Source organism: Pantherophis guttatus, chromosome 2 (genome assembly GCF_059756535.1).
Source record: "Pantherophis guttatus breed Tessera chromosome 2, ASM5975653v1, whole genome shotgun sequence".
Lineage (NCBI taxonomy): Eukaryota > Metazoa > Chordata > Lepidosauria > Squamata > Colubridae > Pantherophis > Pantherophis guttatus.
The window spans coordinates 192,595,813-192,612,862 of NC_142064.1; the positions used below are offsets into that span (position 1 = coordinate 192,595,813).

At 35.4% G+C, this 17,050-nt stretch overlaps 1 protein-coding gene across 1 annotated transcript; it reads left to right on the top strand.

Moving 5' to 3' along the window:
* The first annotated feature begins 7,489 nt into the window (after positions 1-7,489).
* On the top strand, positions 7,490-16,019 carry CAMLG (calcium modulating ligand). The gene is made up of 4 exons (XM_034403910.3): positions 7,490-8,075; positions 10,918-11,369; positions 12,442-12,507; positions 12,791-16,019. Exons 1-4 carry the CDS (start codon positions 7,889-7,891, stop codon positions 12,980-12,982), a joined length of 897 nt encoding a protein of 298 aa, XP_034259801.1. The 5' UTR covers positions 7,490-7,888; the 3' UTR covers positions 12,983-16,019.
* Positions 16,020-17,050: the final 1,031 nt, after the last annotated feature.

Genomic DNA, 17,050 nt, shown 5'->3' on the forward strand with positions numbered 1-17,050 from the left:
TTTAAAATGAATATCGAATAATTCATTTGAATACCTTTAGGATGTGTCAGTATTCTAGGTCTTGAAAGATTAATGAGATTACATTATATTCAGTAAGAATTAAAATTTAAAAAGATCTGATGCAGCTGAAAAAAATAGTAAATAATAATTGATCCTAGTCTTGGCTGTTAGCATGATGTGTTTGGTCTTAATTCATTGAAAGTAAATAGGGGAACAGACAGTAAACCAAAAACCATTATTTTCGTATTGTTTTATTAATTTTTCAGTCACCTTTTTGTAATGGGATGAAGTTTTGATAAAATGCTTACTGGTTGAATAATACATTGGAGATGTATTTAATAACTTGTTGAAATCCAGAGGAGCATCAGATTTAGTAATAATTTTGCTATTCAACATTTTGAGGTTTTAATGGAAAAACTATAGACAGGAACCCTACTCAATTCAGAATATTCAAATACTGGATAGTTATAAAAGAAAAACCTTAGTTTTATGGTTCCCTGGAAATTGCTATAATTTAAATAATAAGTATATTGACATTTGTAAAACAAGGAACTGTGGTGGTTTATTATGGCAATCATTGGTTTCTACATTGCCCTTTACTTCACTCCCTCATCCCCACCCAAGAAAAATTGAGTATCTTTCTGCTGCAGATCCTTCCTGGTAGTCTTGATAGAATCATTTGCATTGATTTGTTGCTCATTGCTTTAATTTATACAATTTCACCCATCTGAGGAATGGATAAGAGATCATATATGCAGAAAACCAGTCAAGTTTTTTCATGAACTATGGTATTTATCAACTGCCAACTGGAATAGCAATTGTAACAAATGTTATAGTGATACTGTCTGCATCATGATCTACTTAGTTTGTTGGAGTGATTTATGAAGATCTTTAGAAAATGGTTGCTCAACATCTGAAAGAAAGGGGGACATTTCTTTAAAATGATTCAAATATCTAAAAAACTACCTGCTGACTTCAGGAACCTTATAATTGATTTCACGGTTTTAATTATTTTTCATTCAGTTTTGATTTTTTTAAAAAAATATTGGTAATCTAATTCAGAACCATATAATCATGATGAGATATGCACTTGTAAGTATGGAAATCAGTGAGGTGCTTTAAAATACAATATATAGCAGAGAATTAATTAGTTCTACTCCAAAAAATATATACAAACCTTTGTGTATAAACCAGCTTTCTGAAAAGAAGGTATAGGCAAAGATTAGATATAGGGAAATATGTATCTAGCACCTCATGCTAGCTGTGGGTTCCTCCTTGCTTCATTCAAGTTGGAGCAGAGAATTAGTGTGATCAGATTCTGTAGAACCTGAATGGTAAAATCCTGACAGGCAGCACCATGCCTAACTTTTCTGTATGTAAAAATATTCTGCATGGAGAGGAGGGAAAGGCATGATGTAGACATAGCTCTACTTCATGTAAGATAAAAATAATGGGCTTTGAACGAATTATGGAACCTGATAAACGTATTACAAGAATGCATCCCTAACTAACAAAAAATGTTAGCTGTGAGCATATTATGCTCTTTGGATAGAATATTGTTTAGAAAGTTCATGCACTGTGAAATAGTGAATTTTCTAATTCTTTCTGAGGAGAAAATTGATACCCTCCTCAACTTTTTAAGAAATCCAGGGCAAATCCATGTATAAATGTTAAATCATAATTTATATATGTTTTAGGTTCTTTAATAACATAAGTAATCAAGAGTAGCCTTGATGCTCCCATCTCAGCATGGCAGTCACCAGCAAATGTTCTCTATTTTTCTAGTTCAAGATTTTAAAGAATAATTAATATGATTTACCAATATTCTAGATTTGATCGTGCAACATATTAGCATTTACTTTTCTGTAACTTAATTTGCATTTGAATAAATTTTGATTGTTTTGCAATAATGCGGAAAAACTTGTTTATTCAAGGTTAATTTAACAGAATATATATATATATATATATATATATATATATATATATATATATATATATTCATATTCAGAATATTAAGGGACCATCAAATGTGACAAGCCTTTTCACTAACTACATATTAAATTCTTAGTCAATTTGATTTTGTAAAGTAGTGTAAAATATTGTAATATTAATCCTTGTTTTCTGAACTCAGACATTGATCTTTAGTGTGCAATTGTAAACCTTGCTCTTCTGACTTGAAGGCAAGGTTTTACTTGTTCCCCTTTTTACAGTTTGTAATTTTCACTGTTTTATTCCTGTAAAAAGTCATTTGTAACACATGCAAATGCTTATTTTAGCTGTGCTAATTTATCAAATTTGGCTACTCAATAAAATTAATTGAAAGAGCTTGCATAGAATTTTATCAGTGTTTTTATAATAAAATGGAATATGCAGAGACTATCTGACCATTTAATGAATAAAATGATTTTCAGTACATAAAGAGGTACTTCTATGAATGATTAGACCTGGGGATTAATGCTGTTTAAATGCAGTGCAAATTGTGAACAGATTGAAATACAAGCATTTTAATTTATTTTTGCCAAAAAGCAAGTATTATTCTTCTGATGTGGTAAATTTCACATTCAGCAATTAGTTTCAATAAATATGCAGAATTATAATGTAAAGAATTGCTGGGTCATTGACTAAAATATGATGGTCTGACTATTAATTAGAATGCTCCTCTGAGAATCGCAACTAATCAACTTCAAGCCAGTTAAAATTTCAATAATCATATTAGACTCTTATTGTCTAATGGATACACAGTATCAGAAAATATTATATCTCAACCTATCCACAATTTTAACCAGTACATCTATGTACATAAAAACTTTGGAAAGTGAATTAAAAACTTCAGTATTTATTTGGAATAGTATAGCACCGTGCTGGCGAACCTATGGCACACGTGCCAGAGGTGGCACACAGAGCCGTCTCTGTGGGCACACATGCTATTACCAGCTGCTCTTCTGGTTTCCGGGGTGTGCATGCGTGCCAGTCAGCTGGTCTTTGAGTTTCCGGGGCTGCAGCATGCACGCAGGTGCATATGCATTCCAGTTTGGGCACTCGGTGCCAAAAAGGTTTGCCATCACTAGTATAGCATTGTGTTAAATTAGCTCAGAATTAATTTTTCATGTAAGATTAACATTTTTGGAAGTATTTTATTATTTTTCACAAAGGTAGCTCAGCTAGCTTTTTCTTAGATTGCATATAATAGCTTATTCATTATAATTACATAAATCATTTTGTCCTGTATCCAGGAAACACATTTGGTTATAAGCAAAATATTATAGATACTGTCAAGCCTTAGCAGTGAAAGCATTTGACTAACTTTAACTGGGTTGAGAGGCCAAGTAGATCTGACCCTGATTAGAAATGGACAGGGAACTTTAATGGAAAACAAGGGCTTAAAACTAAACTTAAACTTAAAACTAGGCTGGGAAGTTATCTCACAAAAAAGCAATGGCAAATCACTTCTCTGTTATCAATGGAACAATGGAACAGAAGGCAAAAATTAACATTTAGAACTATATTTCTGTGGTTACAAACTTGCTAAAAATAAGTAACATATATGATTGGGTTCAGTGAAGAACAAGCTTAAAGGGTTATCATTATTTTTCTTCCCCTATAATCCTTTGTATCCTTCTCCTATACAGGCAGTCCTCAACTTCTGACCACAATTGAGCACAAAATTTCCATTACTAAACAATACAACTGTTAAGTGAATTTTGCTCCATTTTACAATCCTTGCCACAATTATGCAAACCACTGCAGTTGTTAGTAACATGGTTGTTAAGTGAATCTGGCTTCCCCATTGATTTTGCGTATCAGAAGATTGTAAAAGGTGATCACATGTCCCTTGGACAGTGCAGCCATCATAAATTCATGCCAGTTGTCAAGCATCACTCTGGCGATGCTGCAATATCATAAGTGAAAAACAGTCATAAATCACTTTTTTCAGTGCTGCTGTAACTTTGAACAGTCACTAAATGAATGGTTGTAAATTGAGGAGTACCTGTAAATCTTTGTGCTGTCCCCCAAGAGAATACTGAAGGTTGAAGATCATTCTGAAATGGTGGGGGAAGTAAAATGAAAATAGCAGAAATATAACATGAATTATAGGACATGTGCCTATGAAAGCCTTTATGTGCATCTCTCTGACCTCTCCAAAAGTTAGCAAATTTTAACTTTTAATGTGGTAACTGGGGAAAATGTAAAAAATGAAAAGTAATTAAAACTATATTTGAATGACACATAAATCAGATCAGCATTAATTTTGCCATCCTATATTTTTGGACTGTAATCTCTAATGTATTGTACCACTCAACGTACAACCCTTGGCTAAAAATATGATTGTACACTGATATTTAAAACTAAACCATTAAAGAAAATAATTAAAATTAGAAGACACAGAACTGTTCCTACTGGTATTTCATTTGATATCTCAAATCTAAAGAACAAAATTTGAAAAGCATTTTCTGAGTATAATTTTCAAGCCACCTATTTTCATGCCATGAAGCCCACTTTAAATTAGCTTGCTATTCAGCATAATGTGGGTGTCTTTATCAAAAACTTCCTTTAACTTGAAGTATATTTTCTCAACAACATTTTAATAATCTATTAAGGAAGTTGTCAGATTGGAATTGATAAGCTTATTAGAGAAGAATTTGTTTTGATCAAATTCATGCTAGCATCTGGCAATTACTAGCTTTTTATTATCTACTCTAGAATCTCAGTGTTGGAATGGTCCATAATATGCTGATTTTTTTAAAAGATACACAACATCTGGCACTTTAGTAATTTCCAGATTTTCCAATAGTATGTAAGAATTCATCTAGATTGTAGTTAGTTCATTCAATAACCTTGGATGCAAACATCTGATCCTAAAGTTTTAAACTAATCCAAAATATGGAAGTTTCTCTCCTCTTTATGTTGAACTCAAACTTCAATTTTGCCAGTCAGTTTCTTTATGAAACAATTTTTTGGGGAGTCCGAACCAAAGTTGGAGTTGAGTAGCTTTCTTTTCTATCTGTTAATATTTGAACTTCTTTACTGAGCAGTTATTATAGTGAATATTTTATTTTGAAAGCGTCCAAGAAGCCCTTTTTGTTATTATATGTATCTTTTCTTCAGCTCATTCTGAAATGTTGATTTTTGGACACTGGTTCTACTATTCTGAGTTAGTGGACCTATTTTGTAGTCCGAGTTACTTGACCTTTTTTGTGGACCTTTTTTTAGCAAGCCAAGATTTTGTCAAATAACAAAACATAAGATGCGATACAACTCTACCCTTCTGTACTTTCATGCAAGTCATAGTAGTACCAAAGGAGTAATGATTAATGTTATAATACATCAAAATGCCCATGATCCTAACATAGTTTACTTTTCAAATTTGCCTTTTTTTCTCTTCATTAGTCCCACAAACTTAACTGTCCCTTTTTTTTCTCTCTTTGAAATTGTTTGCCAAGTTCTTTTAAAATTCCTTTCTCTAAGCCAGACCTGGGTATTTTACGGTTCCAGGACACATACAGCTCACATAAGAAATTAAAAATCATATGTAAATAAGTGTAGTCCATACACACAATGCAACTACATTGCTTCTATTTTGAAGGCGACTGCAATTCATTTTTCAATGTACGTGTGTGGGTGCGTATGTGTGTGGGTGCATGCCTATGAACCTCCACACTGCCAGTTTCTCATGTAGCCCATTGAGAAAATTGCCCAACCCTGCTCTAGGCTTTGAGCTTTTCCCCATTAGCTCCTTCTGACATGGGATAACACTTATTATTGAATTTATTAAAATCTTAGCTAATATGCTTTGCTATTGTAGAGAGTTAGCACCCACCCCTCTCCTAGAAGAATAAAGTATTTTGAGAAATGTTAAAAAGGCAGAATATTATATCTGCCTGGATGAGAAATGGAAAAATGTGCTTTTGGAAAGCAGCTCTCACCTTCCTTAATAGCCCACAGCAGATGTCAGCATTTAAGAGATAAGTTCTATTCTAGCTCTATTCATAAGCAATTTAAGAGATAAGTTGTATTCTATCTCTTGTTGTTATTAGTTGCGTCCGATCCATCACGACCCCATGGACAATGTTCCCTCCAGGCTTTCCTGTCCTCTATCATCCTCTGGAGTCCATTTAAGCTCACACCCACTGCTTCAGTGACTCCATCCAGCCACCTTATTCTCTGTCGTCCCCTTCTTCTTTTGCCCTCAATCTTTCCCAGCATTAGGCTCTCCTCCAGTGAGTCCTTCCTTCTCATTAGGTGGCCAAAGTATTTGAGTTTCATCTTCAGGACTTGTCAGAGCAGTCAGGGTTGATCTCTAGGACTGACCGGTTTGATCGCCTTGCAATCCAAGAAACTCGCAGGAGTCTTCTCCAGCACCATAGTTCAAAGGCCTCAATTCTTTGGCGCTCAGCCTTTCTTATGATCCAACTTTCACAACCATACATTGCAACTGGGAAAACCATAGCCTTGACTATACGTACTTTTGTTGGCAGAATGACGTCTCTGCTTTTTAGAATGCTGTCTAGATTTGCCATAGTTTTCCTCCCCAGGAAATTCTATCTCTATTCATAAGCAAATTCCCTGCAGCAAGGTCTGAACAAAGGTAGGGTTAGCCCTCAGCCACAATAGGAATTGCCCAACAAGCCCCTTCATTGCATCAGCCAAACTTCAACCAAACCTGGGATGTAAGACAACCTACAGAGCCAGCTATGACCCCTACAGCAGCCAAAAGAATACATGTTCTTGCACAGGAATAGGGAAGTTCAAGTTCAAAGGCCAAGAGAAGGTACAAATACTCCTCACTCTCAACTCCATGTGGTCAGCTGCCCACAATCACACCTGCTTGGTGGTTCTGCTTCTTCATTAAACCATCTTTCCAATCAGCCTCCAGCCTCCATTTTGTCTCCAGTGCCTTTCTCCTGGCTTGGAACTGAGCTAGATGGATATTTCTTCCAACACTATGCTCAGCTTTATTTCCTCTTAAAAGCAAAAGTTCCAACATTGTATTTTTTCCTCCCAACATCCCTGCTTCCATTTCCTATTTCTTTGCCTCACCATTCTTTATTCCAAACCATGATTATATAGTGGATCTTATTTGTAGCACTCAAAATTATTAAAAAATCATTCCTAACCACTTTTATCCTAAAGTATTACAAAACATTACATTTGTGGCATTTTTATTTAAATTACATTAACTCTATAGTTTGCAAATCTGTAACTCAGTAAAAACATGAAATTCAATTACACCAAATAAATCTAAACTATTTTAATAAACTAATAGAAAACAAGTCTAGCAAAAAATCACTTTAAAAAAAAATAAAAGATGAAGAATAAAATAATTAAAATAAAGATATGCAAGCCAAAGGCTAGAGGGAAAAAATCCTTGCCTAAGTACTTTTGGGATTAGAATGGAAAATAATTTTGGTATTTCCTTAATTATTTTGGGGATAAACAATCAACTCCCGCTATCAGCTGGCTGCCAATTGAAATCCGCGGAGCCCCGCCTGAACCATCCCGCATGTGACCGTGACGGAGGCGATTATGATTTCTTTTTCCTAACCGATGAGATCATACTCAACTTTTCACCCGCTTCACTCCCGAAGCCCTTTTCACCCGCTTCACTCCCGAAGCCTTTTCCGCCATCTTTTGCTAGGGTCGGCGGCTTCTGTACAACGGCTTTAAACTTGCCGCCGTCACCGAGCTGCCGCTTTTGCTCTAACAGGGAGACCCTCATCTAAGATGGCGTCGCTCGTTTCAGCGTCTGAAGGCGGTCCTCAAATGGCGCCAGTTGCGCTTGCGCGTTAGAGAGCGGCAGTGGGAGAGGGGGCCTGGTGATTTCCATTGTATTACTTGAGGAGAGAAAAACCTTGAAGGTGGTCGCGGGTCTTTCGGCGAGCGACGGGTCATGGAGCCGGATCCTGTGGAAGGAGACGGGTTTGGTAGTAGCCACCACGAAGGAACCGGCGGATCTTCCCCACCGCTGAGCGGACTCACCGCCTCTCAGCGGAGGGCCGAGATTCGCCGGCGAAAGCTCCTGATGAACTCGGAGGAGCGGATCAATCGCATTATGGGCTTCCATCGGCCGAAAGCGGGTGAGGACGGGGTATGGCCTGGGATCGGGGGGCCCCGGGCGAGGAAAGCCCAGGCCGAGGTCGGAGGGAGGCGGGGATTCGGCGGGAGCGCCCTTTTCTTCCGTCTTCTCAAAACCCTCACATCATCATCATCATCATCATCATCATCATCATCATCATCATTATTATTATTATTATTATTATTATTATTATTATTATTATTATTATTATTATTATTATTATTCCCCCGAGGTTAAAAATATGGCCTTTTTTTGCAGCAAAACTTTGTTTCCATCAACACTGCAAACGGCTGACTCAGGTAGCGGCCAGGTGTTTGGCGCTTCGAGCTCCTCAAATATAAAATGAGTCGTCATTGTTGGATAACGGAAATTTAATGGAGTTGCTTTCTGATACGTTTTAAACCGCATTATTTGTTTAAATGGGACCGGCCCAGTCAAATAGTTACACTTGTTTTCCGGAACTGCATTCTCATTTTTGAAAGGGAAAAAAAAAGTCAAATTTGAATAGCTTTAATAAAAACGCAATGTCTGTGAGTTCATCCAATCAAGAAAATCTTACCTTAGTAAATAGCATTTTAGCATAATTGGTGGTATCTTAGTTGCTATCTTAAATTTGGGGAAGGAGTTGAGATTTGTAAGAGGATTATTACAATTTTAGTCTTGCCAATAGCAATGGATGCCATGTTGAGGACACTGCCCTTGCAGCTGAAAATGCAAAGGATCTGCAAGCTTAGCCTGGCCAGGTGGCTCAGTGGCTAAGACACTGAACTTGTCAATCAGAAAGTTCGGCGGTTCGAATTCCTAGTATAGGTCTCCTGCGTGAGCAGGGGGTTGGACTAGATGACCTCCAAGGTCCCTTCCAACTGTTACTGTTGCCTAGCTCTAATAATAAAAATCAAATAAGGTAGTCCTTGACTTACAATCACAACTAAAGCTAAAATTTCCATTGCTAAGCAAGACATTCGTAAAGTGACTTTTGCCCCCATTTTATGACCTTTTTTGCCATAGTTGCTAAGTGAATCACTGCAGTTGTTAAATGAATCATATGGGTTTTAAGTGAATCTGGCTTCCCCACTTGACTTTGCTTGTTGGAAGCCTTCTAGGAAGTTTACAGATGGTGAACACATGTCCCTGAGACAGTGCAACTGCCATAAATACATGCCAGTTGCCAGGTGCCCAAATTTTGATTGTGTGACCATAGGGAAGCTACAGTGGTTGTAAGTATGAAAACTGGTCATTAGTCACTTTTTTAGTGCTGTTGTAACTTCAAACGGTCACTAAATAATTATAAGTTATAAGTGGAGGACTACTTGTACCCTAGTGGAAAAATGGAACTAAAATTAAATATAAAGAAGACTCTACATCAGGTAGAGTAATCAGACTTAGACGATATTGCAGTGGTAGATAGCCTCTGCTTTTTGGATCAACCATCAACAGTTAAGGAAATCAGCAGTCAAGATATATGCCACAAAGTAGGGTAGAGCAACCATGAAGGTTTTGGAAAATATGTTCCTATACCATGATCTCTCTATTATCTGTAAAGATCAGAATTATGTAAGAATTCTCTGTGACAGAATAGGTATCATTTTAAGATGACTTTATTGTGAGCTAGAGATGCATTAAAGGTGACTACATGAAGTTTCCTAAGCATGGTTAGAGAATATCTTAATTATATACTTAACAGGATATGGGAATAAGTGACTAGTCCAACTCTCTAGGCCACAGGTGTCAAACTCGCTGTGTCATGCTATCGTGTGACGTTTCGTGACGTTTTTCCCATTTGCGGAGCTGGGGTGGGCGGGGCCTGCACATGATGCATCCGGCCCCCGGGCTGCCAATTTGATACCTCTATTCTAGGCAGTACATTATATGATTACCTTTGATATTTTAAATAATTTTTTCAATACACAAATGTAAGCCAATGTGAAATTGTGATTGAGAGTTGATTATTACTGGGGGGATTTACTCATTTCTTTTGAGCAATTGAAAGATATGCACCACTGTATTTTTGCATACAACATTACTTTATAGTGACAATTAGGATGTACATAGATAATTTCAGTGGCTTCTCATTATTATTGACAATGGAACATTTGGGCATATGATTCTTTGAGAAGCAAGAAAAAATTGAAGGAGTTGTAAAAAAATAAACAATATTTATGAGTGTGTATGTGTGTGTATTCTTTTATATTTCAACAGTTTTCATCCTTTTCAGATTGGGATGCACTTCTAAAATTTACTGCATAAATATGTTTGCTAATATCTCTGAGAGCTACAGATAAAGGTATTAGAAAAAACTACATTATTAATGTCTAACATTCATTACATATGGCACAATTCCTAAACATATATTCTATGCAGAAAATATTGTTGAACATACATCATAATAAGGTATACTTGATTTACTATTCATTTAACAACCATTTGAATGATAACGATCATTTTATGACAATACTGAAAAAATGTTATGACTGGTCTTCTTACTTATGACCATCGCAGTTCCCTCGGCGATCAAAATTTGGGTGCTTGGTAACTGGCATATATTTATGCCTATTTCAGTGTCCCAGGATCACATGTTCATTATTTTCCACCTTCAAATCAAGGACCTTCTGTACTTTCCTCTGCTGAATCTGTTGCGATTATGGGCAATTTATAATATATTTATATTTAAAGAAGTGCACATGGAAAAGAATGACTTTTAAATGTGGTTAGGTAGAAAAGGACTCTGGCTAACTGAAGCATCGTATCATTGGTTGACATCCTGTACTTTATCCTACCCTCTAAGAATTTATTATCAACTTCAAATTTTGGTATAATTTCAGTTTTTGTTCTGTTCACTTTAGATGATGACACTCATTCAGAAACTAAGCTTCAACTGGAACAGGATAAACCAATTTGCCTTCCTGCTCCTGTTTCCAAACGGGTTGTGCTTGGTGATACTGTCTGCAATTTATCAGGAACGGCTGACCACACAAGCAGTTTAGCAGAGCACAAAGGAGAGAAAATAGACTTATTTAGCAAAACTCATGAAATTGGTAGCGATGGCAGCAGTGAGCTTCGGCAACGCAATAGAGGGGAATTGTTGGACGTTCCACAGAGAGCACCACGCCATGGATTGGATCAGTATTTATCAAGGTTTGATGAAGCGATGAAGCTTAGAAACCAGCTGATGAATGAGAAGCCAAGTCAAGAAAATGGAAACGTTGTGGAGGAATTTGATTCCTTTCACATTTTTAGATTGGTGGGCTGTGTACTCCTTGCCATTGGCGTTAGAGTTTTTGTATGCAAATATTTGGTACGTTTTTTTAAAAAAAATCTTATTATTTTCATTTTTCTCCCTTTTTTTTTTTTTTTTTGTCTTGGTTGCCTTGCTGGCAGGTTTGTAAAGTAGTACATGTATGAGGGTAATTATGCTAAACAATTATTTTCTCATGGCTAAATAGATTCAGGTCCAAATCCATAAAACCCATTTATTGTTTCTAGCAGTAATTATTAAGAACTGTGAAAGTCAGAGCATCTTTACAGTAAGTTAGTACAGGAACTTACTTAATGACCACTATTGGGACCGGCCACTCCGTTGCTAAGTGATGCAGTTGTTAAGCAAAACAGATGATCATGCTAGACTTGCGATGTCAGTTCTACTATGGTTGTTAAACAAATCACTTGTCATTAAGCATGACATCATGTGACCACAGCTTGCAGCTTTCTGCCAGTTTCTCCATTGTCTTTACTTGTCAGAATCCAGTTGTGAAGCTGACCATTGGCAATTACATATCCATGGGATGCTGTGACTCTTACAGATGTGCGCCACTTGTGGGCAAATTTCTCCTTTACCAACATAAATTCTGGGCTCAACTTTGGTCGTCAGTTGAGGACTTCCTGTCTTGCACTTCATTCTTGGTATCAATTAAGCATTAGAAGGGGATGGAAATCCAGGTAGAAAGCAGTGGCTGTGTACCCTCTTTTTTGTTAACCATTTGAATAGTCCTAAAGCACAGCTGACAATCATCCCTTCAAAGAAACCCTAACTAATGCATTTTAATATTATGCACTGGATGCTCAAATAGCTTTGTTGGAAATAAGTGATAGGCCTGGTTTAATTATCATTAATACATTGCTATTTAACTTATCACAGATCCACCCATCTCAGTAGCAGTGACTAAATATTTTAACACCTATGAGTTGTTCTTAAATGGAATATATTTGATTAGTAGCATTTTTAAAAAGTGCTTTTTCTTTTTTCATTTTTTAATTAAATCATTGAAATGTTCTACAAGAAATAGAGGCTTTCCTTGAAAGCATCTATTTAGTATGATTTCTCATGATTATTTGCTAAAGTATATAATTTTTTATTGTTTTTTCTGCAGTCAATATTTGCTCCATTCCTTACTTTACAACTTGCATATATGGGACTGTCAAAATATTTCCCTAAGGTAAGTGTTTTGTTAGAAAAATCAGAGAAATCCTTAACATTTCTAACTTGGAGTGACCAAGGATGGGAGGAGTTACTTTAGTGATGACTGATGTGATAGACTTAGACTTGGGAGATTCATATTCTCAGTCAACCATAGAGTCCTCTGGGTGATCCTAGGCTAATTGTTTCCTTATTTGGAATAAGTTGTGGGGGAAGAAGAATAGGTTCTATAACATTTAAAATGAAATAAGATGCTATAAGATGAAAGTTCTGAAAAATTAAACTTTGTTGTTTTTTTGCAGAGTGAAAAGAAGACAAAAACTACAGTATTAACTGCTGCTCTTTTACTGTCTGGGATCCCTGCAGAAGTAATTAGTCGTTCCATGGACACTTACAGCAAAATGGGGGATGTCTTTACAGACCTTTGTGTTTATTTCTTTACTTTCATGTTCTGTCATGAACTGCTTGTGTTTTTTGGCTCAGAAGTGCCATGATAATAGCTGTGGGATTCAATACATCAGCAGGACTATTTTAGTCTTGAGTTCATTCACACCCTTCTGTAAATATATAAACAGGGTTAAATGTTCATCAGTTCTTTCTTCTTTCTTAATTCAGTGTACTTTAATCATAGCTACGAATGAAAAGCTGCATTCCCAACTATGAGGGTGAATTATTACAGGTTAGGTATCATAAGTGTGATTTCAAACATGGAAGACAGTGTAACAATGTTTCAAAAGTGGGCCTTTCCTGCTACTAAGGAAGACATTAGTTTTCCCACTATTGCTGATGCCACCTTGTACTTTAATATTTCTCTTTGGACATGAAACCCCAAGCAACTGAGGTATTGTGTGGTTGACCGAATTATATTTTATGGCTTTGTTCCAGAATTCTTGTCTGCAGAATTTATACTGAAGCTCCTGTTGAGCAAAAGGTGGAAAGCTATTTTGGCCTGTTCCTCCATATCATGTGCCCCTTAAAACACTGGGATAAGTACCCTCTGCAACATCATACAAAGGGCACAGGCAGTTGAAAGGGATAGTAGGAAGTGCTTCTCTTCCTCCCATTAGAAGCCCATGCTTGAAACTTGACCTTTTCCACAAATGGAAAGAGACCTACTGTGGATCAATCGAGAATGATTTCTTAAGGTCATTCCTCTGTGTTAATATTTGTCACTTCAATATACTAGTTCATACTTTGAGCAAGTGGCATATGCTGATAAAAATGCTGATAAAATTCAGAGGCTTCTGGTTTTAGGAATGTAATTAGACTGGGTCAAATTATTTTTTTGTCATCTCCATTACAGGTGGTAATGTTCTGTTGATAATATAGAAAGATGAATTTAAAAATAGTGCAATCTAACTTGACATTTGTGTACCTTCCCATTTGAATTGGAATCTTGCTAATTCTGTTTACATGAATTATGAATATGCTGCATTAAATGGATGCTGCAGATTGAAATACTGGTCTTTGGGTTATTAGCTCTTTGAACAGTTAAGTATCACTAGTCTTATTCATCTCTTTGACATTTCAGTAAATTTTAGATTTTTTTCTTTGTACAACAAATTAGGTCAAGCTTCAGTATCTTCTCCCATATATTTTCTTTTCAAGAATATGTGCATGTGATGTTTAGCATCTTTACCTAAACACCAAGGTACACTGCAGTGCAAGAAGGTGCAAATTAATATTTTACTCCAGTGATAGTCAAGTGTTTAATATGCATAATATTTTAGAAAACAGGTAGCAGAAAATATGGTCTGTTTATAGTAGAATGCTAATTTTAAAATATATGAATTGGTTCTTATAAACCCATCTGAAAACAATTACTTGAAGTATCTTCCACTGAAGTTAGCAAACCCTGATGTTCCTTTTTGAAATGTTTTGTTTCTTGGCCTCCTCTATAGTCAAGCCTTAACTCAGTTTTAAAATTGGTACCTTTTTATAGTTTTGTATTTATACAAGCAATTTCCCACATGTTTTCATTTCACATTTATGTAGCCAATCACATTGGCTATAAATAATAAAATATGGCAAACTTTATTAGTTGATCTTAATTTGCATTAGATTCCATTATGGGCTGAAGGAGATGTGTCATATATTTGCAATCCTTTCTTATGTTACAGTTCTTCCCTATCTTATCTTGTCACTGTTATGTATATGTAGCCCATTCTCAGTACCTGTAAGTAGTTCTATCTTGCAAAGATTTGGAAAGTAATCAAAGACAGAAATTATACAGTGGAACATTTTCATTATTCTGAAAAATGAGATGACTTTTTTCTTGGGTTTTAATTTTTGAAGTGTCTGCTGTCAAATAGCTTGACTTAACTGGAAATGTCTTTTGCTTTGCTTACAATTATTACAGATAATTTAATTTTACAGACTAAATTAAAACACAATTGGGTTTTTAAATACTTGATAGAAAGTTAAATTGGTTCTTCCTTTATAATGGACTCATAAGTTTCCTTACATTGTAATTTCAGTGATTGCATTTACTGAACCAAATTTTACCATTGCTCCTTGGAAAAAGTGTTTTGGAGATTAAGTCATGGCTGATATACACAAAGAAATGTGCATATTTTGGCAATGCAGTTTCATTCGATTTAAAAAACAAATTTGTCTCTTTACAACATGAACTATAATGGAAATACCTTGAAAAAAGTCTATTTTTAGGTTTTTACTCTGCACATTAATTTTTCTAAATTCCTATAATTCATATTTTTGATGATGGACCTTCAAATATTAATAAAATAGCATAAATCTAAGATCTTGTTTGATATATTTTTACTTCAAAAAGCAAACGTAGGTATAGAATTATCAATCCCAACTCTTGATATTTTGATAGTATAGACTGTTTTTAGATAGTGGTTCTAGAAGATGCAAAAAAAAAGAAGCACTCATTTCATAGAAGATAAAACAGATAAAAGTAGGAAAATTAATGACCAACACATTAAGATGGAGATCTTCATGTTTTTCCCAAATCCTTGCTTCATAAAAACAAAGATTTTGATGTTCTAAAACCCACCACAACAAAACACTTAGCTATTCACCCATCTATACTTTTTTTAAAAAGGGTGAGGAGGGGAGGGCAATAGAAAACATCATAAACAAGATTCAAGTTAAAAAAATTATCAGTGCTGCATTGAAAAATGTGCAAAATATCTTCAAGTGTGGCCCCTTTCTAAGGAAATTGCTAGTATCACTATTTGCAGGTTTTTTGGTGTCCTTATTTTTAATATATTTTACATATTTAAATGCAAATAGAAAATAATTGGGCAGAGAGCCTGGTGGTTTAAAAGTAAGTTTCTCCAAGCACAAAGAAGGAACAGCTCTCCTGTGCTGTCTAAAAATATGTATATGATGAAATAACAAGCTGCTTTGTATGCTTCCTTATCCATAATTTGAACTTTCTCTGTAAAAATCTCACATTGTTGTAATTGTTGCATTGATTTTGTTAAATGCATTGAAGCTATATATGTTATAATTATTTATGCTTTGGCATTACTTGAATATACATTAAAATGTCTGCAAAGGCCAGATTTCGTTAATTTTCCTTATTTCTGAATTAGTAATTTAGGACACAACTTTCTGGTTCCAGGAGGATTAAGGAAATAAATCAAACCTTTGTAGCTGAACTTAACAGTGTCCTACCTACTATCTGCTGGATAGAACACTTCCTGGATGTATAAAACAAAACAAAACAAAACAAAATGTTTGGAAAGTCTGGTTATTTCTACATTTCTTTGGTAGTAAACTTGTTATATAAGAACAGCTTTATCCTTTATCCTCCATATGATCCATAAGAATGCATTCCTCAAATCCGCTGTCTTTGACTTTATGATCTCTTAATGTGATTACCATGGAGATTCTTGAGAATATGACACAGATATTGTCATGAGAATGCTAGAAATTTCCAAAACAGACTAATAGAAGAGTGCATTTGTAAAGATAGTCTAGGATTTCAGGTAAAACATGCAATTGGTCTTTTAGAAAACTTAATTCCTTTGATTTTATGCCACTTTAATACCAAACTTTACCAATTCTGATTTTCTCTGTCTATTGAGAAAGAGAAGATAACATGGTTTGGTGATTTTTCTGGAAAGTTGTACATAATGCCCAGGAGGATTTGTGTGCTGAGTTCAAATTTTTTGTACTATATTGGTAAAAATCCATAGATCTATGATTCTGGTGATAGGTTCTTTGAAAAAGTTCTCATTTGTCTATGTTGATTTCAGCTGGGTTAGATATGAAATCATGTGAAGCCATACATCAGATCCATTTTGGCACCACTGGGGCCAAAAAGAATGAATCTAATTACAAAACTTCATTGTAAGTAAAAGAACTATGATTTGTGTTTCATGCGGATACATACAAAAATAGTAACAAATGAAGGCAACCTGGTCTCAAATCCATGATTTTGCACCACATATGACCCTAAACTGTTTGCAGTGGTTCACCGGGTTCAAACAAAAGTTCTGTGAACTGAACCAGATTGAAATCCCATCAAAAATTAAGTTAAATCAAGAGGACATTTCTTTTGCATTGTTGCAGGGCACCAAGTTGCCCAA

Coding starts and splice junctions, on each gene's coding strand:
- CAMLG (XM_034403910.3), top strand. CDS start 7,889: ATGGAGCCGGATCCTGTGGAAGGAGACGGGTTTGGTAGTAGCCACCAC. Junction 8,076..10,917: donor CTTCCATCGGCCGAAAGCGG/GTGAGGACGGGG, acceptor TGTTCACTTTAG/ATGATGACACTCATTCAGAA. Junction 11,370..12,441: donor TTTTTGTATGCAAATATTTG/GTACGTTTTTTT, acceptor TTTTTTCTGCAG/TCAATATTTGCTCCATTCCT.